Raw genomic sequence first — 20,989 nt, 5'->3', positions numbered from 1 at the left:
AGCGGTTGCTGCGGGAAATATCGGCCCACTCTCCATATCCAGAGGTAACTCTTTTACACACAACCTTTTCGTGGATGATGTTCTACTGTTTGCTATGCTTTGTAGAGAATCTTGGCATATTATGCATGAGATATTAAAATCATTTCAAAGGGCCACAGGCTTATACATCAACGAAGGGAAATCCTCCTTTCACTTCGGTAAGGTTAATATGGACGAGATGGAATATATATCTCAGTTATATAACATTCAGGCAGTCTCCATCAAAGAGGGTATCAAATACTTGGGATACCATCTTAAGCCCATGGGTTACAACATTTCTGATTGGTCATGGATCATTAATAGATTTTACAAGAGAATATCAGGGTGGGAATTTAAATGTTTATCTTTAGCTGGCAGAATGATACTCTCACAGTCGGTTCTTGCACAGATTTCTGTTTATTGGGCACATCTATTTTACATTCCTTCAACTACCATTAAAAAATTAAATAGTTTAATGGCAACCTTTATCTGGGGAGGATGCAAGGATAAGAGGAAATACCATCTTACAAAACTGGAAAAAATCTCCCTCCCAAAAAAAATGGGGGTTGGAGCTTAATGAATCTACGTCTCTTTGGCTTGGCAATATTATGCAAATCTTTATGGAGAGCGGTTTTTGCGAAAAGTTTATGGAGTCAAGCTATCAGAATGAAATATCTCGGGAATAAAGATGTCTATTATTGGTACAGGAACAGATTTATGTGGCCCTCTCAAGGATCAGCGATTTGGAGAAGTTTTCAAAAGGTCCTCCCTTTCTTCTACAAGAATATAATATGGAAATTACACACAGGAAACAACATACTTATCGAATTTGATGCTATCATGGGGGTAGAGATGGATCCCCCAATCGCTCCACAACTTCTCTCGATCCTTCACCAAAAAGGACTCTTCTACTGGGCACAAGTAATAAAAGAATGGAAGGAAGCTATTCCTCAATGGAAATCGAATAGAGAGCTGGGCCTGGAGGGAACAATGGCTGCCCAATGGAACAAGATTATATGGACTATGAAAAATGCTGGGATTTACAAAACAGAGGACAGTGATAGCATTGTTTGGCAGGTAAAGAAAGGCCGATCCAATGTGTTAGTGAGAGATATATATCTCTCCATGATTGAACAACAAAGAGAAACCTCCCAGAAACTTTTTCCATACTCTTTATGGAAGGCTGGCTGTCCTCTAAAAATAATACTGTTTTCGTGGTTAGTTTACCATAAAAAAATCTCACATGGGCAAATTTACAGAAAAGGAGATGGCATGGACCAACCATATGCATAATCTACCTATCCGAAGTAGAAGATAACATGCACATATTTCTAAAATGTCCACTAACCCAGAGTTTAGGGAAGCGAATGGCCTCTTATTTTGGTTTTCCTGAAATTTCACATCCCTCCATAACAGATGCATATGAATGGTGGGGTTTACAGAAAATATTTTGGCGTCCCATTCCACTTATTGTCATCTGGTTCATATGGAAGTGGAGAAACAACAGGATTTTTCAAAACAGCAAGGAGGAATTTGGGCATATATTTGATAAGATTATCCCCTTCTACTTTTCGATACTCCCAAACATTCCTCAACAGATGAAGCATCAAAATACAGTCTCAGATTCACAACAACTTTTCTTCCCACGGGCACACTTTGATGGAGCAGCAAAAGAAGGCAAATGTGCATGTGGCGTTTATATTGGTATATCAAATGAGCTTCAATACTTCATGTTTTGGAATGGTGGCAATGGAACCAATAACAAAGTTGAGGCCATGGCTCTACATGGTCTGCTTCTTTTCTGCATATTCATGGACATCGGCCCTATCAATATATATGGTGACTCCAAAATAATCATAGAACACGTGAAGGGAAATCAAACTATAAAAAATGACAACCTTTCTGGATGGCTGGGCAGGATTACTTCTCTATGGAAGCCTTCACTATTCCCTATCACACATATAAAGCGGGCGCAAAATGAGCAAGCGGATGAACTATCAAAGAAGGGTATGCAGTCTCCATATGGTAAGTGGCATCTGAGTATCTCTGCAGCATCCTCTACATACATCATTCAGCCCTTCTCAATGCCGGGTATTTAAAGTGGACAAAAATTTGGTATGCTTCATGCTCCTATTTTCTGGATAAAAAGTCCTTTGGCCAGGTGTTACCATAATTTTGAAATTGTTGGAATATTTCCTAAAGATGATATGATCTCTATACAGACCACATACTTGAATATGATCAAAAAGATGTAAACACTGAAAATATTTTCTGATTAGGAGACTATCCCTGGGATATAATCTCGCTATTATATGTATATAGAGATCTTTTTAGATTATAATATAATACTATACAACTTTTTCTTTTGAAAAAAAAAACTTTTCACTTTTTTTTTATGATAAATTTTCTTTATCTTAGTACTCTGCAATCTCTTCCCTCTCTACCAAGAATTTATCCAAGCTCACCAATAAAATATTAACATAAAATTTCTGAATATTATCTTATAATCCATAATTTAAAATAGTACAATTTACTAAAAAATTATAATTTCATTATTTTTTATGTTTTTTTAATATCTATCAACATTTATCACCCATCTAATATATATACACACTAATATAAATAAAATAATATTTATAATTACAGATTAATATAAATTATGCTAATTCAATTTTTTAAACTTATTATTAAGTCATCTGACTCACTCTAACTCATCAATAAAAAAAATTATTACAACATATAACTCACTCTAACTCATCAATGATATATAGTTTTGAAAAAAAATCTTATAAACAAAATATGCAAACCACTACGCCATTACAACACAAATGTTTAAGAATAAAATACAGTGTTTTGAATGTCAGTTTACGTTAATGTTATATTAACGTGAATTTTAAGTATTAATGTTACATAGATGTGTTAGCTTTGTTGCAAAGGTGAAATTATAGTAATTACAAAAGTAACTTTAACTCTATCCGTGTGTCTAATTTTAAAACTATTTCAACTCCTTACCATTATTGACGATGCTAAATCATTGCAATGTTGTTTTTGTAACTATCTAAAATTAAAACTATGGTTTAGGATTTGGAGTAGCTAATTTTGAAGTGGAGTTTTGAATTGAAGAGTATGTGTTTGTATGCTTTTGGAATTAATAGCATAATGATTAATTGATTTATTTTTAGAATTAATAATATATTTTTTAAAAATTTATTATTATATATTTAAGGTGAATTTTTAATGATAATATAAAGTTAAAAAATTAAAGTTATTATTAATTGATTTGTATATGAAAATTTGTATTAGTTAAAAAGATTATTGTAGAATATATAAATATGATTGTTTATCTTCATGAGTGATAAAAATTATAAAGCTTCTTACTATTAAAGTTAGAAATTGCATTCATATAAAATAATTATTTTTCTTTTAAAAGTTATGGTGAAAATATAATTAAAATGTAAATAATAATAATGTGTTTTACATATGTCAAAAGAAGAAAAGCTATTATAGACTCTATGAACTAAATAGAGCATAGCATATATAATATATATATATGTGGAAGGGACTAAGGCTTTTGAAATCAAAGAAGCATAGTTGAATCTCTTTTTGATGTTAGGAACCTTGAGATTGGCTGGTGTTGGTTGACAACTTGTGTGAGTGATAATTGAAAATGGGATTGAGGGAGCATTGTAGAGTCCGTGGTGTAAGATTACTCAAGTTTCTAATGTGCCTTGATCCTTGTAAACTCAACTTCCAAATCATGAACTTGATATCGAATTTACTACTAGGGGTCTTGCTACTTGGATTCCTTCAAAGAGAATTTTCAAGTGCTTAATGACAACTTTATGAAGTTGGATAGAATGTCTTGTCTCACAAAGCTTCTAGAAGTCCACGAATTATGTTTAGATGGGTTGAGAATCTAAATGAGAGAGAGATTTTGACAATTTGGATGACTCGAACAAAAAGTCCGGAGGCATCTTGTGATTTGGGTGGCTCGAACAAAATCTATTTTCTTTTTTATTACTATATTTTTGTTATTTTTAAATAAATTTTTATTTCATTACTATATTTTTCTTATTTTTAAATAATTTTTATTTCATTACTATATTTTTGTTATTTTTAAATAAATTGAATTATTCAAATTAATTGATATCAAAAAATAATATAGCTCAAATGTGGTTGACGATACTTACCAAGGCAGAGACCCAGGTTCCTCCATACGCCGTGCTGCCTCGTTCTGCTTTTGTTCTTCCGCAATTTATTAACTATGTAAGAGCTACGCAACGCAACCCTCCAAAAGATTATCTCTTCCGGGGAATTCTCTTACAGGGGCGGGTCTCCCGAAAACTATACCACTTATGGAAGTGCATTGGTGGATCTTCACCCCCAATCAAATATAACGGCTGATTACGACTTGGAGTAACTGGAATTGAATGGAATCTTTTTCTGACAATGATTCCCATTTTAAAATCCTAATTTCATTCACAAATCCACCCCAGAAAATGGACCGTTGCTTTAAAGCAAGAAAAGCATAAAAGCATATCCGCAGCTTTATAAATAGCCTTTGCCTTTGCATGCCCACGGACATAATTCTCTCCTTTCTTGTCAGTCTGTCCGTGTGTTTTGGTGTGTATATTTATGTTCCGTGTTTGCGTTTTTGCTCTGTTATATGTGTGGATGAGTTGTCCGTGTGTTTTGGTGTTGGTGTGTATATTTATGTCCGTGTTTGCGTTTTTGCTTTGCTATATGTGTGGATGAGTTGTCCTTGCAATTGCTTGTTTGTTGATGTTCCGTTACGTCCCTGTCTTGTATATCTGTTTGTTTGTGAATATATCAGTGTTTATGATGAGGAAGAGAAGAGAAGGGAAATCTATGAAATTATAAATTTCTTTGCTGAAAAGGGTTTGATGAATCGGCTGCACAATTTACCGCGGGAGGGTTTGATGAATATTCCATTTCAAGGATGCACAGACAGCAGAGAGGAATTAAGGAATTATGCTTCGACCTCTTACAGGTAGGATTTGCTTCTTAGGTTAATAGATGGTCATACATTTGTTGTCCATCATAAATCCGGGTTACCATAAAATTTTGTCCATCCTGCTTCCGCTTAAATGCCATTTGTTAATTTTGTTCCCTATCGTCGGATATTCCAAATGTACGCAAATAATCTCAATAAAACCTTATTATTTCAGTTATTATTGGGAATTGATGGCCATTAAACTGAATTTCCTCAGCTACACGGAAAATATATTGATAAAACACATATTGTATTACTTATTTAAAGCAAATAATCGTCATTAAATTCAAATTACATGCTCATTTGTAAAGATATCTGTTAAACTTGTATTGCTCATTAATTTATTTAAGGGTAATAAACAGTGGAATAATCAATGGCAGCAAATCTGTTAAACTTGTATTGCTCATTAGTTTTTTTAACAGTAATAAACAATGGCAGCAGAAATAGGAGGAAAAAGACGTACGAAGAAGAGAATCGAGACGTACGAAGGAATGAATTTGTCCGCGTGAAGAGGGATTGATGAATCGGCTACACGACTTGATGTGGGAGGGCTGAACTTCTTCCATTTCATGGATGTACAGACACCAAAGAAATTATGCTTCGGGAACTTTCTACAGGTATGTCGTTTGCTTAATGGATGGTTTCTAGAGAGTTCTACTGTTGTCCATCCGGCTATTCCTCCTCTGCTGGCTGAAATTACTATTTCAGTTATTTTTAGGAATTGAACGGCATTAAACTCATTATTCTCTAAGTGTATCGTCCAGACAGTGGTTTGTAAATCATATCTAAATATACTATGTTTTCTCAAATATAATATAACTTGTTACGTTTATTTTTTAATTTCATTACATTCAAAAATCTTTTATAAGAACACTGCTAGCTAATTTATCGAACCGTAATAAACGAACGATGGCAGGAATAGCAGAGAAAAACTAAATCTGACGATTCTAATTAGGGTTTATGGAACGCACGATTGTCTATCTTTTAATATTTGTTTTATCAAACACAACAGCTCATCAATCGTTCAATTTATTTTTTATTGTTTGCGTATGCTTGTTTGGTATGTATTTCTGATTACTGCATCTCATGAATGGTTCAATTTTATAATTTATGTCGGTCTTTTAACATGCAAATGTTTGGAGATTTCCCAAATTGAAACGAAACCCGGCTCAATCGTTAGGTCATTTGTTCGAATCCCCGTCTATGGTAAATTTTATTGTGTTTGAAACTTAGACACCGTGGGAGAAGCGGTGTCTAAAAGGCGTATGTCCGTAACGTGTTTGGGAAGCCGATATCTGTGCCAAGAACGTAGTAACGTGTTTGGGAAGCCGATATCTGTGCCAAGAACGTAGTCAGCTATCTAAAATATCTTTCGACGCCAGCACGGGATACGGGGTCATCAAATCGCCTACTTGGGTGCATCCAGGAAGACAGTACAGCTTAAGGGCTTGGTGGGTATCCGTGCACGGAAACCTTATACCAAATGTTGGGTGGGTTTTCTTGTTCTAATTAGGTTGCCGAGATAACCTTGTTGACAGCGAAATGGCGAGAGATAGGCGTTTTATACGGAGCAGTCAAATAGCCGAAATCCGCCGAGAGTGTTTGAATACCCCGATTTGATAGGCGTAAGGGTGGTTAGACTACGGCGTGGGTTAGTAGAATGGGACCTACCAAATTCGACGGGCATTTAATGCCTACAATTACTCATGTCTACAACACTTTGCCATGAATGTCACATCGAATTCGGATTCATTGGCATTTAGAGGCACCGGTAGTACGGTACCACTGCCACCAGGAGAGAGCATCACATGATGATTTCACATCCTTTCCCCATAGCATTCTTTCTACATTTTACATTACTCTCTTTCTACTTTCTACATTTTACATTTTACATTACGTACCTATGCCTTCTATATGTCATGTTCTGAAAATTCTCTGAGGTCATATTTGTTGATACCATAACTGGCCAAGACCATGCTCTGATACCATTGGAATATACCCAAGCAAAAATTCAAGCAGAAATTTCCACAGTTTTGAACTTTCTCTTTGACACCTTTCTATAAACAAGTTGCATGCAAATTCTGGAAAACATCTTCATCAAAGATGACTCAAACTTTTTTCAAACATTTCATGAACATAATAAGAGAAATAACATCAGCCAAAAAAATCTGAGGCAGATCTGAACTTTATTGAGTTTGATCTGCAATGATTACAATGTAGAACCTTGAACTCACTCCAACTGATAAGAGGGAAAATGAATTGATACATCTACTGATAATATAACTTGCTGAAATCTTGCGAAGAATTTACCCTCTTCTTTATAGATAATTCGACCCTCTCCACTGGTAATTCTTGACCATAATTGTTGAAGGAAATCATCCTCCTTCTTGGCAAGAAAATTCTAGAAATAACACCAATGACCTGGGGGTATTGGTACAAGGAATGAATCCAGCTTGGCACTTGGAAAATTCGACCAACAATTTGATTCCTAGGGTTTAGAACTTGGCACAAAAACTCCACAAATTCGACTTGGCTTTTAGAAGGGAAATTCAACCTTCTTGGCGCAATGTGATCACTTGAATTTTATCCTCCTGCAAAAATAAATTCTTGCAAACTTCTACAACAATGATTAGCAATAAACCCAACCATAAAATTTCCAACTAGGGTGTTGAAAATCAAGTGGTTTTTCAATTTTATCTTAGATTTCCATTACATGATAATTACTTGTGAGTCTGTCAGCGTTATTATTATTATGTTTTTTTTCTTCATTAAGCAATTACCATAAAACATGAAGATCACAGAAGACAATAGAACACAATATATGGGCTCCAAGCCAGGGCAAAACCCCCCAAGGGGAAAACCCAAAAAAATCTCTTCTTATAGAATCAGTTCAAATGAGATATCCAAGACCCATAACCACAAAAATTTCCACCTCTAGATGCCAAGCCAAATCATTCTTCCTTCCTGCAGATTCACCAACAAGAAACCAGTAACAAAAGATGTACCAAGACAAATCTTCTTCTAGATCTTGTGGAGAAGGCTGAGTCCTCAAACCCCTTGAAGGATGAGAGGGCCTGTAGAAGGTGGTCAACAAGAGAGCATGTTATGGAGGAGAAGGCCAAGTAGGCCTTAGTCCTTTGAGGTTTGAGAGGGCCTGTGGAAGGTAGTCGACAAGAGAGCATATTGAGGAGGAGAAGGTTGAGTAGGCCTCAAACCTTCAAGGGTCGAGAGGGATTATGGAAGGTGGTCAGTAAGAGAACATCTTGTGGAAGAGAAGGCCAAGTAAGCCTTAGACCTTTGAAGGCTGAGAGGTCTTGTGGAAGGTGGTTGACAAAAGAGCATATTTTGGAGGAGAAGGATGTGTAGGAGTCAAGCCCCTTGAGGGTCCAAGCTAGGGCAAAACCCCTCCAAGGGGAAAACCCAAAAAAATCTCTTCTTATAGAATCAGTTCAAATGAGATATCCAAGACCCATAACCACAGAAATTTCCACCTCTAGATGCCAAGCCAAATCATTCTTCCTTCCTGCAGATTCACCAACAAGAAACCAATAACAAAAGATGTACCAAGACAAATGTTCTTCCAGATCTTGTGGAGAAGGCCGAGTCCTCAAACCCCTTGAAGGATGAGAGGGCCTGTAGAAGGTGGTCAACAAGGGAGCATATTATGGAGGAGAAGGCCAAGTAGGTCTTAGTCCTTTGAGGTCTGAGAGGGCCTGTGGAAGGTGGTCAACAAGAGAGCATCTTGAGGAGGAGAAGGTTGAGCCTCAAACCTTCAAGGGCCGAGAGGGATTATGGAAGGTGGTCAGTAAGAGAACATCTTGCGGAGGAGAAGGCCAAGTAAGCCTTAGACCTTTGAAGGCTGAGAGGTCTTGTGGAAGGTGGTCAACAAAAGAGCATCTTTCCGGAGGAGAAGGATGTGTAGGAGTCAAGCCCCTTGAGGGTCGAGAGGGCTTGTGGAAGGTGAGTGGCAAGAGAGAATCTAATGGAGGAGAAGACTGAGTAGGCCTCAAACCCCTTGAGGATCGAGTGAGCTTGAGGAAGGTGATCGACAAGAGAGCATCTTGTGGAGAAGAAGGCCGAGTAGGTTTCAGACCCCTTGAGGGCCGAGAGGGCCTGTGGAAGGTGGTCAACAAGAGATCATCTTGTGGAAGAGAAGGCTGAGTAGGCCTCAGACCCCTTGAGGACCGAGAGGGCTTGTGGAAGGTGGTCGGAAAGAGAGAATCTTGTGGCAAGAGAGCATCTGCATGAGTAATATTGCGGGTTTTCTGTGAGTGAGAAACTTAGTTGTGTCGGGTTTGAAAAAGAAGCACAGAGCAACAAAGGAGGTTTGCATGAGTAGTATAGTAGGTTTACTGTGAGTGAGATACTTAGTTGTGTTGAGTTCAAGAAAAGAGAATAAAGCAACAAAGGAGATCCACATGAGCCATATTGAGGATGGATCAAGGAAATCATCCAGATTTATATGTTTTCAAATCAAACTTTTGGATACTCAAATATATGCGCCCAGGTCCTTCAAACATCCAGTCTATACGCATTTCATCATATATGTTTACCATGAATTTGAGCAGGCATACCACCTCCATCATGAATAATTACAACATTTTTTAATACAGTTACCCTCGTTCGAATCCCTTGTATCACAAAATATCCCTAGGACTAGTGTTCTTCTTGGGAACATTTGAGAACCCAAGAGTCTCATCAAAATAAAATATGTGCCAGAAAGCAGTGCGAAGTGAAATCAGCGTGCCAGTGCAACCACCTAATGAGTTTGCTGGCACAATGACCCTCTCCTCTATGTTTGATCATGGTAAAGAACACAGACACATTAAAGCCAAAGTTGTCATGTGCTGGAACTTTTGTGATTTTAAGTATAAACCTGGGTAGCCATCCATTAAAAACGTTTTTTCTGAACTTGAAAACCCTTAGGATATAAACCCACATATTCATGGTGCAGATTTGTACTCCTGATATAGGAAAGGATAAACTCTCTAGGATGTTCTTGTAAAACAGATAAGTAACATGGGATCCTTATTGTATTTTCATTTTTTCTTCTTCTGTAAAGCTTTATCAACCTCTCCTTTTGTGCCTCTTCTAAATTTCCTATAAGCAAGGTTTGTCTTCAAAGTTCGGATAGCTCATTAGCTGATTGACATATCTATTAATGATCTTGTCAAAATTTTCAAAAATATCCTTTACGACCATATCGATAGAATTTAGTTGTGCATGTTTCCGAGGGAGAGCAAACAATAGAGCTGGTTTGCCTTCATGCTCAACTATCAATATGCATGCCAGCTTGGTTATTGCCTGTATTCGAGCCTGAAAATTGATTATATTAGTCCGTTGAATGCAGATTTCATTTGGTAGAGGGTGCACACCATATGGAAAACTAAAAATTTGTGCAATAGCACCAATCCATTAGGTCTCAGGAATGTCATCATCTGTACCACAGTTATTAATAACAAGTTCTGTATCCTTCATATCAGATTCAGGCTCAGGTTCATGGAGCAAATCAATCTGAAGGTCACGATCACAAAATTTAAAGATGGAGTTCAGCTCATCATCAAGAGTCTGATCTGATATGCTCCTTTTACTAATGGCCTCGTTACCCTGGAAAACTCATCAATTTGTATCCATTCAGCATGAACACAGGTGTTATCAAAAGGCATTTCCAAAAACTTGTCCTTGTCATCATCCGGAACAGCTGATGTATTATCATATTCTAAAATAAAACCAAGGGTATCCCTTCCCTCATCAAAATCAGGGTCATTATGGAATGAGACGAAGAAGAGGCCTCTTCTTGAATTGGATAAAATGAATTCATCCAAATTGCTTGGTGATAGTTCAAAAATTGGCTTTTGCCTATCAATTACTTTATCATTGCAATCTGGGGCAGCAAGGATATCGTTGTCCAAAACATTCAAAATTACACTCCGCTCTATCTTGCAATATTCTTTGTGCACATCCATATCTAGGTCCCCTTTTCTACTTAAAACCTCATCATTTATCTTTTCTCTGCTAAACATATAGCTGTGCAGATCACTTTCCTCCACATATAGGGCATCCCTACAATTTGAAACAAACCTGTCCTTCCAAATCTGAAAAATCTTCTTGAATTACTTCAGAATTCTCCCTAGAATATCCTCTATACAGCTGTTCTTCAGGGATAGCATGAGTAATGCTACATGCTTCATCTTCTTCACATACGACAATATAAATTTCCTCTTCTTCAATGCTTTCCTTTGTAAAAATTGCATTATCACTATGTAGATCAACATCTGGAACATTTTCTTCAGGATATGGAAAAGGATCATTGGTCATCAGCAAAATGGACTTCTCTTCTTTTATTTCCCCATGATCATAACTGTCATAAAGGGGATTTCCTTAAAAAATTATGATACACAGCCTAAAATTTGGCTGTAGAAAAATTTCAAATTCCTTTCTACCCGAGTCTAGGTCACCTCACTGGTGGCTTCATCTATGTGGTTGGCATTGCTGTCTTCTTCAAATTCTGGGCACAAAGTGTCTTCAGTGGCATCTTCTAATGTATTTCTGGACAAAAATTTTATTATTAGGGTTTGGCATATCAAGTGAAATATAATAATAATTTTCTTCCATGCTTGGCACATCTCCTTGGCCTTCTTCATGAGGCTTGATATATGCATCATTACCATAAAATGATTCAAATGGAACCCATTTTGATCTGTAAACTGCCATGGATATTCCACTGGATATCTTGTTACAATAGATCTGATAAAAATAGATGGAACTTAGATTCCAGATTTATTAATTATTGTTTTCAGCTTATGCATGTAATAGATAAAAATGCAGAAAATAGAGAACAATAAAATACAATCACACACCAACCACAGATGAGGCTGCTCTGATATTTTTTGTATAGAATGGTAATAAGACAAGGACAAAGTGGAAGACACTCTCTGTGGAGTCACCTTAGACCTATGGATAATCAGGCCACTACAAAACCAATAATTCTCTTTGTTATGTTCTTGCACTCCTACTCCCCATTGTTTTGTTCTATTGTGGAATGAGATACAATCAAAATAAATGGAACCCATTTTCCTCCCAATGGCCTGATTATAACATTGCCCGATAGCCAATTAGGGGTCAAATTCAACTCCTTCAACTCTCAACTAAAGTTACATATTTGACTCTTTTAGAACCTTCTTCCAAGTCTCCACATGGCTATCCCTTTTTGTATGAGTAATGGGGGTTGACATGGGATCCTCTTGAAGCATGGTGGTCAAACACAATAGTTCAACTTTTGGGAGGCATAACTTTTGCATATGAACTTCAATTGACACAATTCTTACAATGCTGGTAAGGTTTTTGAGTGTAGAATAACTTCTTAGCTTGGAATGTTTTAACCCCCAAAAAATGTCATTCAAGGCTAAAAATGGCCTTGGAATGTTTAACACCTCAATTGTCCAAATTGGGTCCCACCGACAAAACTCTTCTTGATGTTTTGGGTAGCACCGGGAGTATTCTCATGTGTAAGTGGGCTAAGTGATGGAGCTTTGCACCAGTAGACCCATGGTATTCTGATGACCCATGACATTCGAGAGTATTCTCATGTGTAAGTGGGCTAAGTGATGGAGCTTTGCACCAGTAGACCCATGGTATTCTGATGTCCCATGGCATTACCCATGGCACTATTTGGAAAAATATAAGTACAAATGTGAGTACATTCTCGTGGCTTGACAAGAGAGCATGTTGTAGGAGAATGTTGGGAATCACAATTGCTGTTAGACGAAAACCCGCACGTGTTAGTCAACGATCACATCGCCAAAGATAAGGATCCACGAGAGGCGGTTAGTCCATGTCGCGAAACACACGGGGAGCGTTGGTTTATCCAATGTCCAACAATCTCCCCCCCAATGCGTGCTGGGTGTGTATCGAACTCGTGACCTATGCTGTAATACCACTTGTTGGGAATCACGATTGTCGTTAGACCAAAACTCGCAGGTGTTAGTTAATGATCGCATCGCCAAAGATAAGGATCCACGAGAGGCGGTTAGTCCATGTCGCGAAACACATGGGGAGCATTGGTTTATCTAATGTCCAATAGAGAACGATGAGTAGGTACCAAACCTTTAAAGGTTGAGAGGGCCTATTGAAGGTAGACGACAAGAGAGCATCTTGTGAAGGAGAAAGATGACCCATGGCATTACCCATGGTATTGCCCTGTTTGGAAAAATACAAGTACAAAGGTGAGTAGTTCATTCTCATGGCTTGACAAGAGAGCATCTTGTAGGAGAACGTTGAGTAGGTACCAAGCCTTTAAAGGTTGAGAGGGCCTATGGAAGGTAGACGACAAGAGAGCATCTTGTGAAGGAGAAAGACGAGTCCTTAGAGAGCATCTTGTAGGAGAACGTTGAGTAGGCCTCAAACCTTTAAAGGTTGAGGGGGCCTATGGAAGTTATATGACAAGAGAGCATATTGTGAAGGAGAAAGATGAGTCCTTAGACCCCTTGAGGGTTGAGAGGGCCTCTGGAAGGTGGTCGACAAGAGAGCATGTAATATACCCAAGAAAAATTCAAACAAATTTTTCCACAATATTGAACTTTCTCTTTGACACCTTTCTACAAACAAGTAGCATGCAAATTTTGGAAAACATCTTCAACAAATATGACTCAGACTTTTGTCAAACATTTCATGAACATAATAAGAGAAATAACATTAACCCTCTGTTCCACTTGAACCGCTCCCGAGATGTGGGAAACCCACTCCAATGGTTCCCGCGCTCCCGGGAGCTTTGGAACTGTATGGGAACGTTACCCTTTCAGCGGGAGCTGCAATGGGAGCTGGGGAAAGTTCTCGGAGCTTTGAAGACTGTTTTTTTGGAGTTCTGGCGTTCCCTGGGTTTGGGAATACAAAGCTTGTAGAGAAATATGCTGAATTGCCCACAAAACATGAGCCTATGTTGAAACCTTCGCAGGAAGAAAGGCCAAAGACATCCTTAACACCGATATCCTTAATTGAGACACTGGAGCAATCTCTTGATGGATTAAGGAAGCGTGTGGCACCTCGAAGTAAGGGTGATATCTGGGATGTCATGCTGATGAGTATTTCTTTTGTTGTTTATGTATATATATTGCAGAAGATTGTGTGTGCATATTGTATGTGGCAGTCAATGCTTGAACATTAGAGTTGCTTTGCTTTTTCTCTTAAGAATAACTAGAGAAACATATGTAAAATCGTTCCTTTGTATTTTTAAGCTAGATTATTTCAAAGACTGGTTATGTGTCAAAGAACTGATAATTAAATACATTTTATATATATAAAAGGCAGAGACTCAGGGAGAGAGACACCCAAACAATATATTTATATACAACAAAGATTATATATTATATATTTATATATTTAAATTGATTTTAATATTTGAATATTTTGATTCAATATTAATTTTGATTATTATATAAATTATTTAATTTAAAAAATATTTTTAATTTTTTTATTATATTATATTACCACCCCCGATTAGCTGTTTCCTGTAAATTTTGGGGAAACCTCTAGCCATTCCCGACACCTGTACCCAGGTTCCCAACACATTCCCACATTCCAGAAACTCATGCAACATAGCATTAACCAAAAAAATCTGAGGCAAATCTGAACTTTATTGAGTTTGATATTCAATGATTACAACGTAGAACCTGGAATTCCCTCTAGCTGGTAAGAGGCAAATGGATTGATACATCTACTAATTATATAATGCTTGGAATCAAGCTTCAACACATCCTGGAATAACTCAGCCGTGTATAATAAATTCAGCCTCCCACAGAGAATTTTCTACAACACTGATATACCAAGAGAATGATTGGTAATTTCAGGAAATGGACCTATGCTAAATCTGTTCCTGGAATGACTGATATGTTGGAGGAATAGCAACAAATTCCAGCCAATATGAGTGCTTAAACCCCCAAGAGATTGACGCTTCAGCATGAGGAAATTCAGCTTGCTCTTTGACTGCCCATGGAGATAAAAATCAACCCCTGAATAAGGGAATTTGACCTTTGCTCAACTCTGATATGGAACTCCTAAAGATGCAAGGACAAATTTGTCCTTTCCTTGGAATAATAAGTTTACACTTGCGTCCCTTCTATTGGATAAATAAGAAGAATTTTGCCCTCTCTGATAATGACAAATTTGGCCCCCTTTTTCACTGGTAAAATTCAGCCACGATACTGAAGAATTCAACCTCTTCACTTGGCACAAATAATTTCTGGAAATGCACAAACATTTCAGCCTCCAATCTGAGTAAATGAAACAAAAATAAATAACTCGGCCTCCGAGAATTTGACCTGCTGAAATCTTGTGAATAATTCAGCCTCTTATTTATAAATAATTCGGTCCTCTCCACTGGTAATTCCTGACCACAATTGCTGAAGGAAATCGTCCTCTTTCTTGGAAAGAAAATTCTGGATATAACACTAATGATCTGGGTGTTTTGGTACAAGGAAAGAAATCCAGCTTGGCCCTTGGAGAATTCGACCAACAATTTGATGCCTGGGGTTTAGAACTTGGCACAAAATCTCTGCAAATTTGACCTGACTTCTGGAGGGAAATTCGACCTTCTTGGTGCAACTTGATCACTTGAATTTCATCCTCCTGCAAAAAGAATTCTTCCAAACTTCTGCAAAAATGATTAGCAATAAACCCAACAATAAAATTTCCAACTAGGGTGGCAGAGAGATTCCTTTGAAATTGGATAGAGACTAGCTAGGGTGGCAATGAGATCCACCCAAACTAGTGTGAGGATCTCACTCAAAACCCTTGATCTGAAACTCACTTGAGCTTCTCTTCAATAACAATGACAAATCATAAGATAGAATGATTAGCAAATGAGCTCCACCCTCCTTTTATAATTTTTCACTGGGTTTTCTCCTTCTACCCTTAGATCCAGACTCCCATTGAAGTGATCTTTAGGTAGGACATCAGAAGCTTCCACTGTGCCATTCTGATGTAATTCTTTGCTTCGACTTCACCCTTGGTGAATTTGAAGAGGGATGAGGAATCCATTGAGCCTTTTGTCCTTTCCCAACTATCTTCGGTGATTGCTCTTTCACTCTTGCTTGGGCTTTGTCCTCACCTCACCTTTGATACCATGTTAAGTTTAGGTATGTTCTATACTTAGAGCAATTTGTTTCAATTTTCACAGTTAGCTCAATATCTTTTCCAGATTAGCAATCACATTAGCATAATAGTAAATTGCAGATAGAACATAAACATAAATCATAGAAGACAAGCCAAGACAAGAGGACACAAGATGTGGCGCTATCTAGGGACAAACCCCAATGTGGGGAAACCCTTGATCAATTCTTCTTATATGTTCTTCAATAGTTCAACAAAGACAGAGAGAGTACATATACAACAGAAGTCAATACTTTGACTTACCTAAATAAGAGCATAGATCATCTCTAAGAGGATGATACATGAGGTAGCTGAACTCAGTTGAAGACATGCTGCTTCAACTGATTCTCCAAGGTGACTCCATCACCATGCTGCACCTATCATTGTGCTGCACCTCATCATCATGCTGCACCTCATTGTGCTGCACCATGTTGCACCCATCATCACTATGTTGCATCTCATCATGCTTCACTAATCATGACTGTACCTATCACTGTATTGTTGCACTATGCTGAGCTCTTCATTGCATTATGCTGCACCCAAATGCATGTTGCAATACCTCATCATCCTGTTGCTGCAATACTTCATCATCTTGGTGCTGCAATACATTCTTGTTGCTGCTATATGTCCATCATTACCATGTTGTCCTATTGCTGCACCAATGTCCAACAACACTGATCTACAACATGCTGCACTATCACTACTACTGTGTGCACTATGCTGCATTGTACATCATGCTATGCGTTGCTACTCCTATGTGCACTATGTTGCACTGTACAACATGTACTCATTGTTGTACCAATGCTGCATCATGTACCTTTGTTGTCCCATGTACCATTGTTGCACCATGTACCATTGCTGTCCCATGTACTATTGCTGTTATGACTGTGTTGTAGTTAGGGCATCACTATGGCCCATGTCAGCCCTAAAACATACCCACACAGTCCCTTAAACAACTGTGGCTTCCTCCACAAGTATCCTCTGCCTCCACGCTGCTGCTTTGATAACGTAGAGGATTAGGGCATCTCTTCTTCACAACATGTTTGCATCCTAGATCTAGGTCATACGTAGAGCTGTCACGAGCTAGGGCTTTGCTAGGACTGCGTTTAGACTTCATGCTTAGGCTCCTTTCCTCCTGCGTCTAGGGCTTCCTCGTCTTAGACTTCTCTTCCACTAAAACCCAAAACAAGCGGAGAGAAATCAAGAGTGAAGTGTGTGTCCAAATGACTATCAAGTCACCTCCTTTTATACTTAAACGTTGAGCTCACATGGGGGTTATTTGGTTGCTGGTCGACCTTGATGAATTGTCCCATAACACAAATAAATTTATATCTCCATGAATATTTATCGGAAGCAGATGATCTTTAGATCAATCCTACACATCTCGATGAGAGGGATCCAAGAAAAATATTAGCGACCATAAATAAGATGACCCACATGGAGTTTGGCCCTAGTTTCCAATTTTAACAGAGTTTCCATTGAAATTGGATAGAGACTAGCTAGGGTGGCAATGAGATCCACCCAAACTAGTGTGAGGATCTCGCTCGAAACCCTCGATTTGAAACTCACTTGAGGTTCTCTTCAATAACATTGACAAATCATAAGATAGAATGATTAGCAAATGAGTCCACCCTCCTTTTATAATTTTTCACTGGGTTTTCTCCAAGCTTCTAGAATTCCTTTTAATATTATTTTATTGAATAAGTCACTCTTTCTCCTAAGTGATTTTTCCCCCCTTCCAATAAAAATACTCTTTGCCCCTTTTTATTAATCATAATTTACACCTTTTTATTTAATAATATCAAAATTGGGTAAATTTCTTTGGGTCTCCTAGATAATTTTTTCTTCTCGCTAGCCTAAAGGAGACAATTAGGCAAGTGGAAACAATGGCTCCTAGGTCAAAAAATAGGGGACATTACAATCCTCCCCGCCCAAAATTGCTTTTCCTTAAGCAATTTGAGTCTGGAATGCTGCAATAGTTGTTCACCATCCCATTTAGCATCTTGCGAGGGAAAATCATTCCATCGTATAAGATAAGCTGCAATGTCTGCTAGATACTGCTGATGCTGATTTGTTGACTTCTTCTCTGACACTCTGCACTCCACTTCCCACTCAATATCTCCATGCCGAAAGATTGCCTCCATATTATTTGATGTCACCATCTTGGGAGGATAGGTGTGCATGCCTCTTAGCACCACCTTTTTTCCATCCTTTGTAAACTCCATCTCCATCCGCTGATAATCTGTGGTGTATCATCCAATAGACATAAGCGATTGAACTTCTAGCACTACATTACTGTCATGAATATTAGTCACAAAGAAGTCATATGTGACAGTGTAGTTCCCGATCGTCAAGCTCATCTTGGGGATCATCTTGTTGCACTTCATGAAATTGCTTCCTAGTATGGCTATGGGCAACCCCTCAAACTCTATGGTGGTTAACCCTCTCCTAGATACATAGCCAACATCAATAAATTTTTGGGTGGTCCCACCATCAGCCAAATTTGTTGCCCTTTGCCCTTGTATAGTCCCTCAAATCCTAAGAGTGAGATATCGAGGAATGTCCGTGAGGGTAGAAATGCCATTGCTTTTTTCTCTCTGTTGAGGTTGCTCACCCTCCATCTCTCTAAGTTCCTCCTGCGGCTACTCCTGTTGAGCCTCCTCGTCCTCACTGTCGGAGAATACCTCGATATAGTGAGCCTTTACCTTTGCGGTGCATCGATGCCCTAATGCAAGTTTCTTGGCATGTGAAACATAGTCTTTTTTTCCTAAGATCTCTTCTAGTCTCCTCATCAAGTTGGTTTCTTCTGGTCAACTCATTTTGAGGAGCTCTGGTATCTTTCCCCTTGGGTAGGAAGGTAGGTTTAGTGGGCACTCTAGTCTTTGGAATTGCATCCTGCAAATCCCTTGTTCTGTTGATTGCATCCTACAAAGAAGTAGGCCTGTAAGACCTCACCAACCCCTTAGAGGTTCATCCAATCCCTCAACAAAGAACATAATTCTCCTGACCTTTGACAGATCTAATACCATCATTGACAACCTCAAAAGTTATAATATGTAATGCTCTCCGCTACCAGTCCACTTGAGTTGTTTGAGCTCCCTGAAATAAAACTCTGGATCCTTTCGATCAAATCTTTCTATTACCCTTTGAGCAAAGTCCTCATAAGTAGTTACGTTGGCATGTCCCAAGGTGCTTAAGCCATGGTACCACCAATCATGCGCTTCTCCCTCTAAATGCAAGGTGTCCAAGTTAATGGCATCCACTTCAGTTACTTGGTTCAACTGAAAATAATATCATGTTTTTGGATCCACGCACTTGTTATACATCTAGTAGTACCATCAAAATTTGGAAGGGTCAGCTTCCCAATAGTTCGTTGCAATTCTGTGTTTTGTGTAGTTTCTCCTCTAGCCCCTTTGCTCTTGTTAACACTTTTCAGGAGACAAAAATCCTTCAAAGTGATTGCATCTTGAAAGCCATCTTCCATGGATTGTATTCTTGAAAATAATATCCCAACGACATATCCCCTTGATCTGTTGGTTCTGATGGACTGTCAGGCAAAAAATTAGGCTTAGTGGGTCGAGATACCCCTCTAGGGACATGAGGGAGGCTCTAGGGATTTGTTATGACAACATTATGAGATGTCCCTACTCCTCCAACATATGTGTCCCCATTGTTGCCTTTGCTACAGTTTTGTTGTCATGGCTTCAACCATTTCCTTCTGTCCCTTTGCCAAATCATTTTGAGCTTTCAAAAGGCTCTGAAACGCTGCTTCCTCCTTATTTGAATCTCCCATCTAGACCTCCTTTGATATAGTGAGAACTTCTTTTTGCAATGATGAGTTTGGCTCCGGATCAATTTGCAACTGTCTTTCTTTATTCACGTACCTATGCCTTCTATATGTCACGTTCTGAAAATTCTCTGAGGTCATATTTGTTGATACCATAACTGGCCAAGACCATGCTCTGATACCATTGGAATATACCCAAGCAAAAATTCAAGCAAAACTTTCCACAATTTTGAACTTTCTCTTTGACACCTTTCTATAAACAAGTTGCATGCAAATTCTGGAAAACATCTTCATGAAAGATGACTCAAACTTTTTTCAAACATTTCATGAACATAATAAGAGAAATAACATCAGCCAAAAAAATCTGAGGCAGATCTGAACTTTATTGAGTTTGATCTGCAATGATTACAATGTAGAACCTTGAACTCACTCCAACTGATAAGAGGGAAAATGAATTGATACATCTACTGATAATATAACTTGCTGAAATCTTGCGAAGAATTTACCCTCTTCTTTATAAATAATTCGACCCTCTCCACCGGTAATTCTTGACCATAATTGTTGAAGGAAATCATCCTCCTTCTTGGCAAGAAAATTCTAGAAATAACACCAATGACCTGGGGGTATTGGTACAAGGAATGAAATTCAACTTGGCACTTGGAAAATTCGACCAACAATTTGATTCCTAGGGTTTAGAACTTGGCACAAAAACTCCACAAATTCGACTTGGCTTTTAGAAGGGAAATTCAACCTTCTTGGCGCAACGTGATCACTTGAATTTTATCCTCCTGCAAAAATAAATTCTTGCAAACTTCTACAACAATGATTAGCAATAAACCCAACCATAAAATTTCCAACTAGGGTGTTGAAAATCAAGTGGTTTTTCAATTTTATCTTAGATTTCCATTACATGATAATTACTTGTGAGTCTGTCAGCGTTATTATTATTATGTTTTCTTTCTTCATTAAGCAGTTACCATAAAACATGAAGATCACAGAAGACAATAGAACACAATATATGGGCT

At 38.0% G+C, this 20,989-nt stretch overlaps 1 protein-coding gene and 1 long non-coding RNA gene across 10 annotated transcripts in view; both read left to right on the top strand.

Moving 5' to 3' along the window:
- Positions 1-1,385: 1,385 nt before the first annotated feature.
- Positions 1,386-2,117, top strand: LOC149190261 (uncharacterized). Its single transcript, XM_089410465.1, has one exon. It carries the CDS (start codon positions 1,386-1,388, stop codon positions 2,115-2,117), a length of 732 nt encoding a protein of 243 aa, XP_089266591.1.
- A 2,374-nt stretch (positions 2,118-4,491) lies between these two features.
- Positions 4,492-20,989, top strand: part of LOC149190260 (uncharacterized) — a 136,180-nt gene continuing 119,682 nt past the window's right edge. For 6 of the 9 annotated variants that reach the window (XR_016255973.1, XR_016255967.1, XR_016255968.1 and 3 more), the window contains exons 1-2: positions 4,492-5,029; positions 5,474-5,649. This is a non-coding gene — a long non-coding RNA (uncharacterized LOC149190260). Of the gene's footprint in view, positions 5,030-5,442; positions 5,650-20,989 lie in introns of all 9 variants that reach the window. The other 3 variants (XR_016255970.1, XR_016255969.1, XR_016255972.1) reach the window with 3 other exon arrangements.

This window comes from Pinus tabuliformis, chromosome 3_1 (genome assembly GCF_031772625.1).
Source record: "Pinus tabuliformis cultivar Carrire ecotype Pingquan chromosome 3_1, CPIR1, whole genome shotgun sequence".
NCBI lineage: Eukaryota > Viridiplantae > Streptophyta > Pinopsida > Pinales > Pinaceae > Pinus > Pinus tabuliformis.
This window is presented reverse-complemented; position numbering and strand designations above follow the sequence as displayed.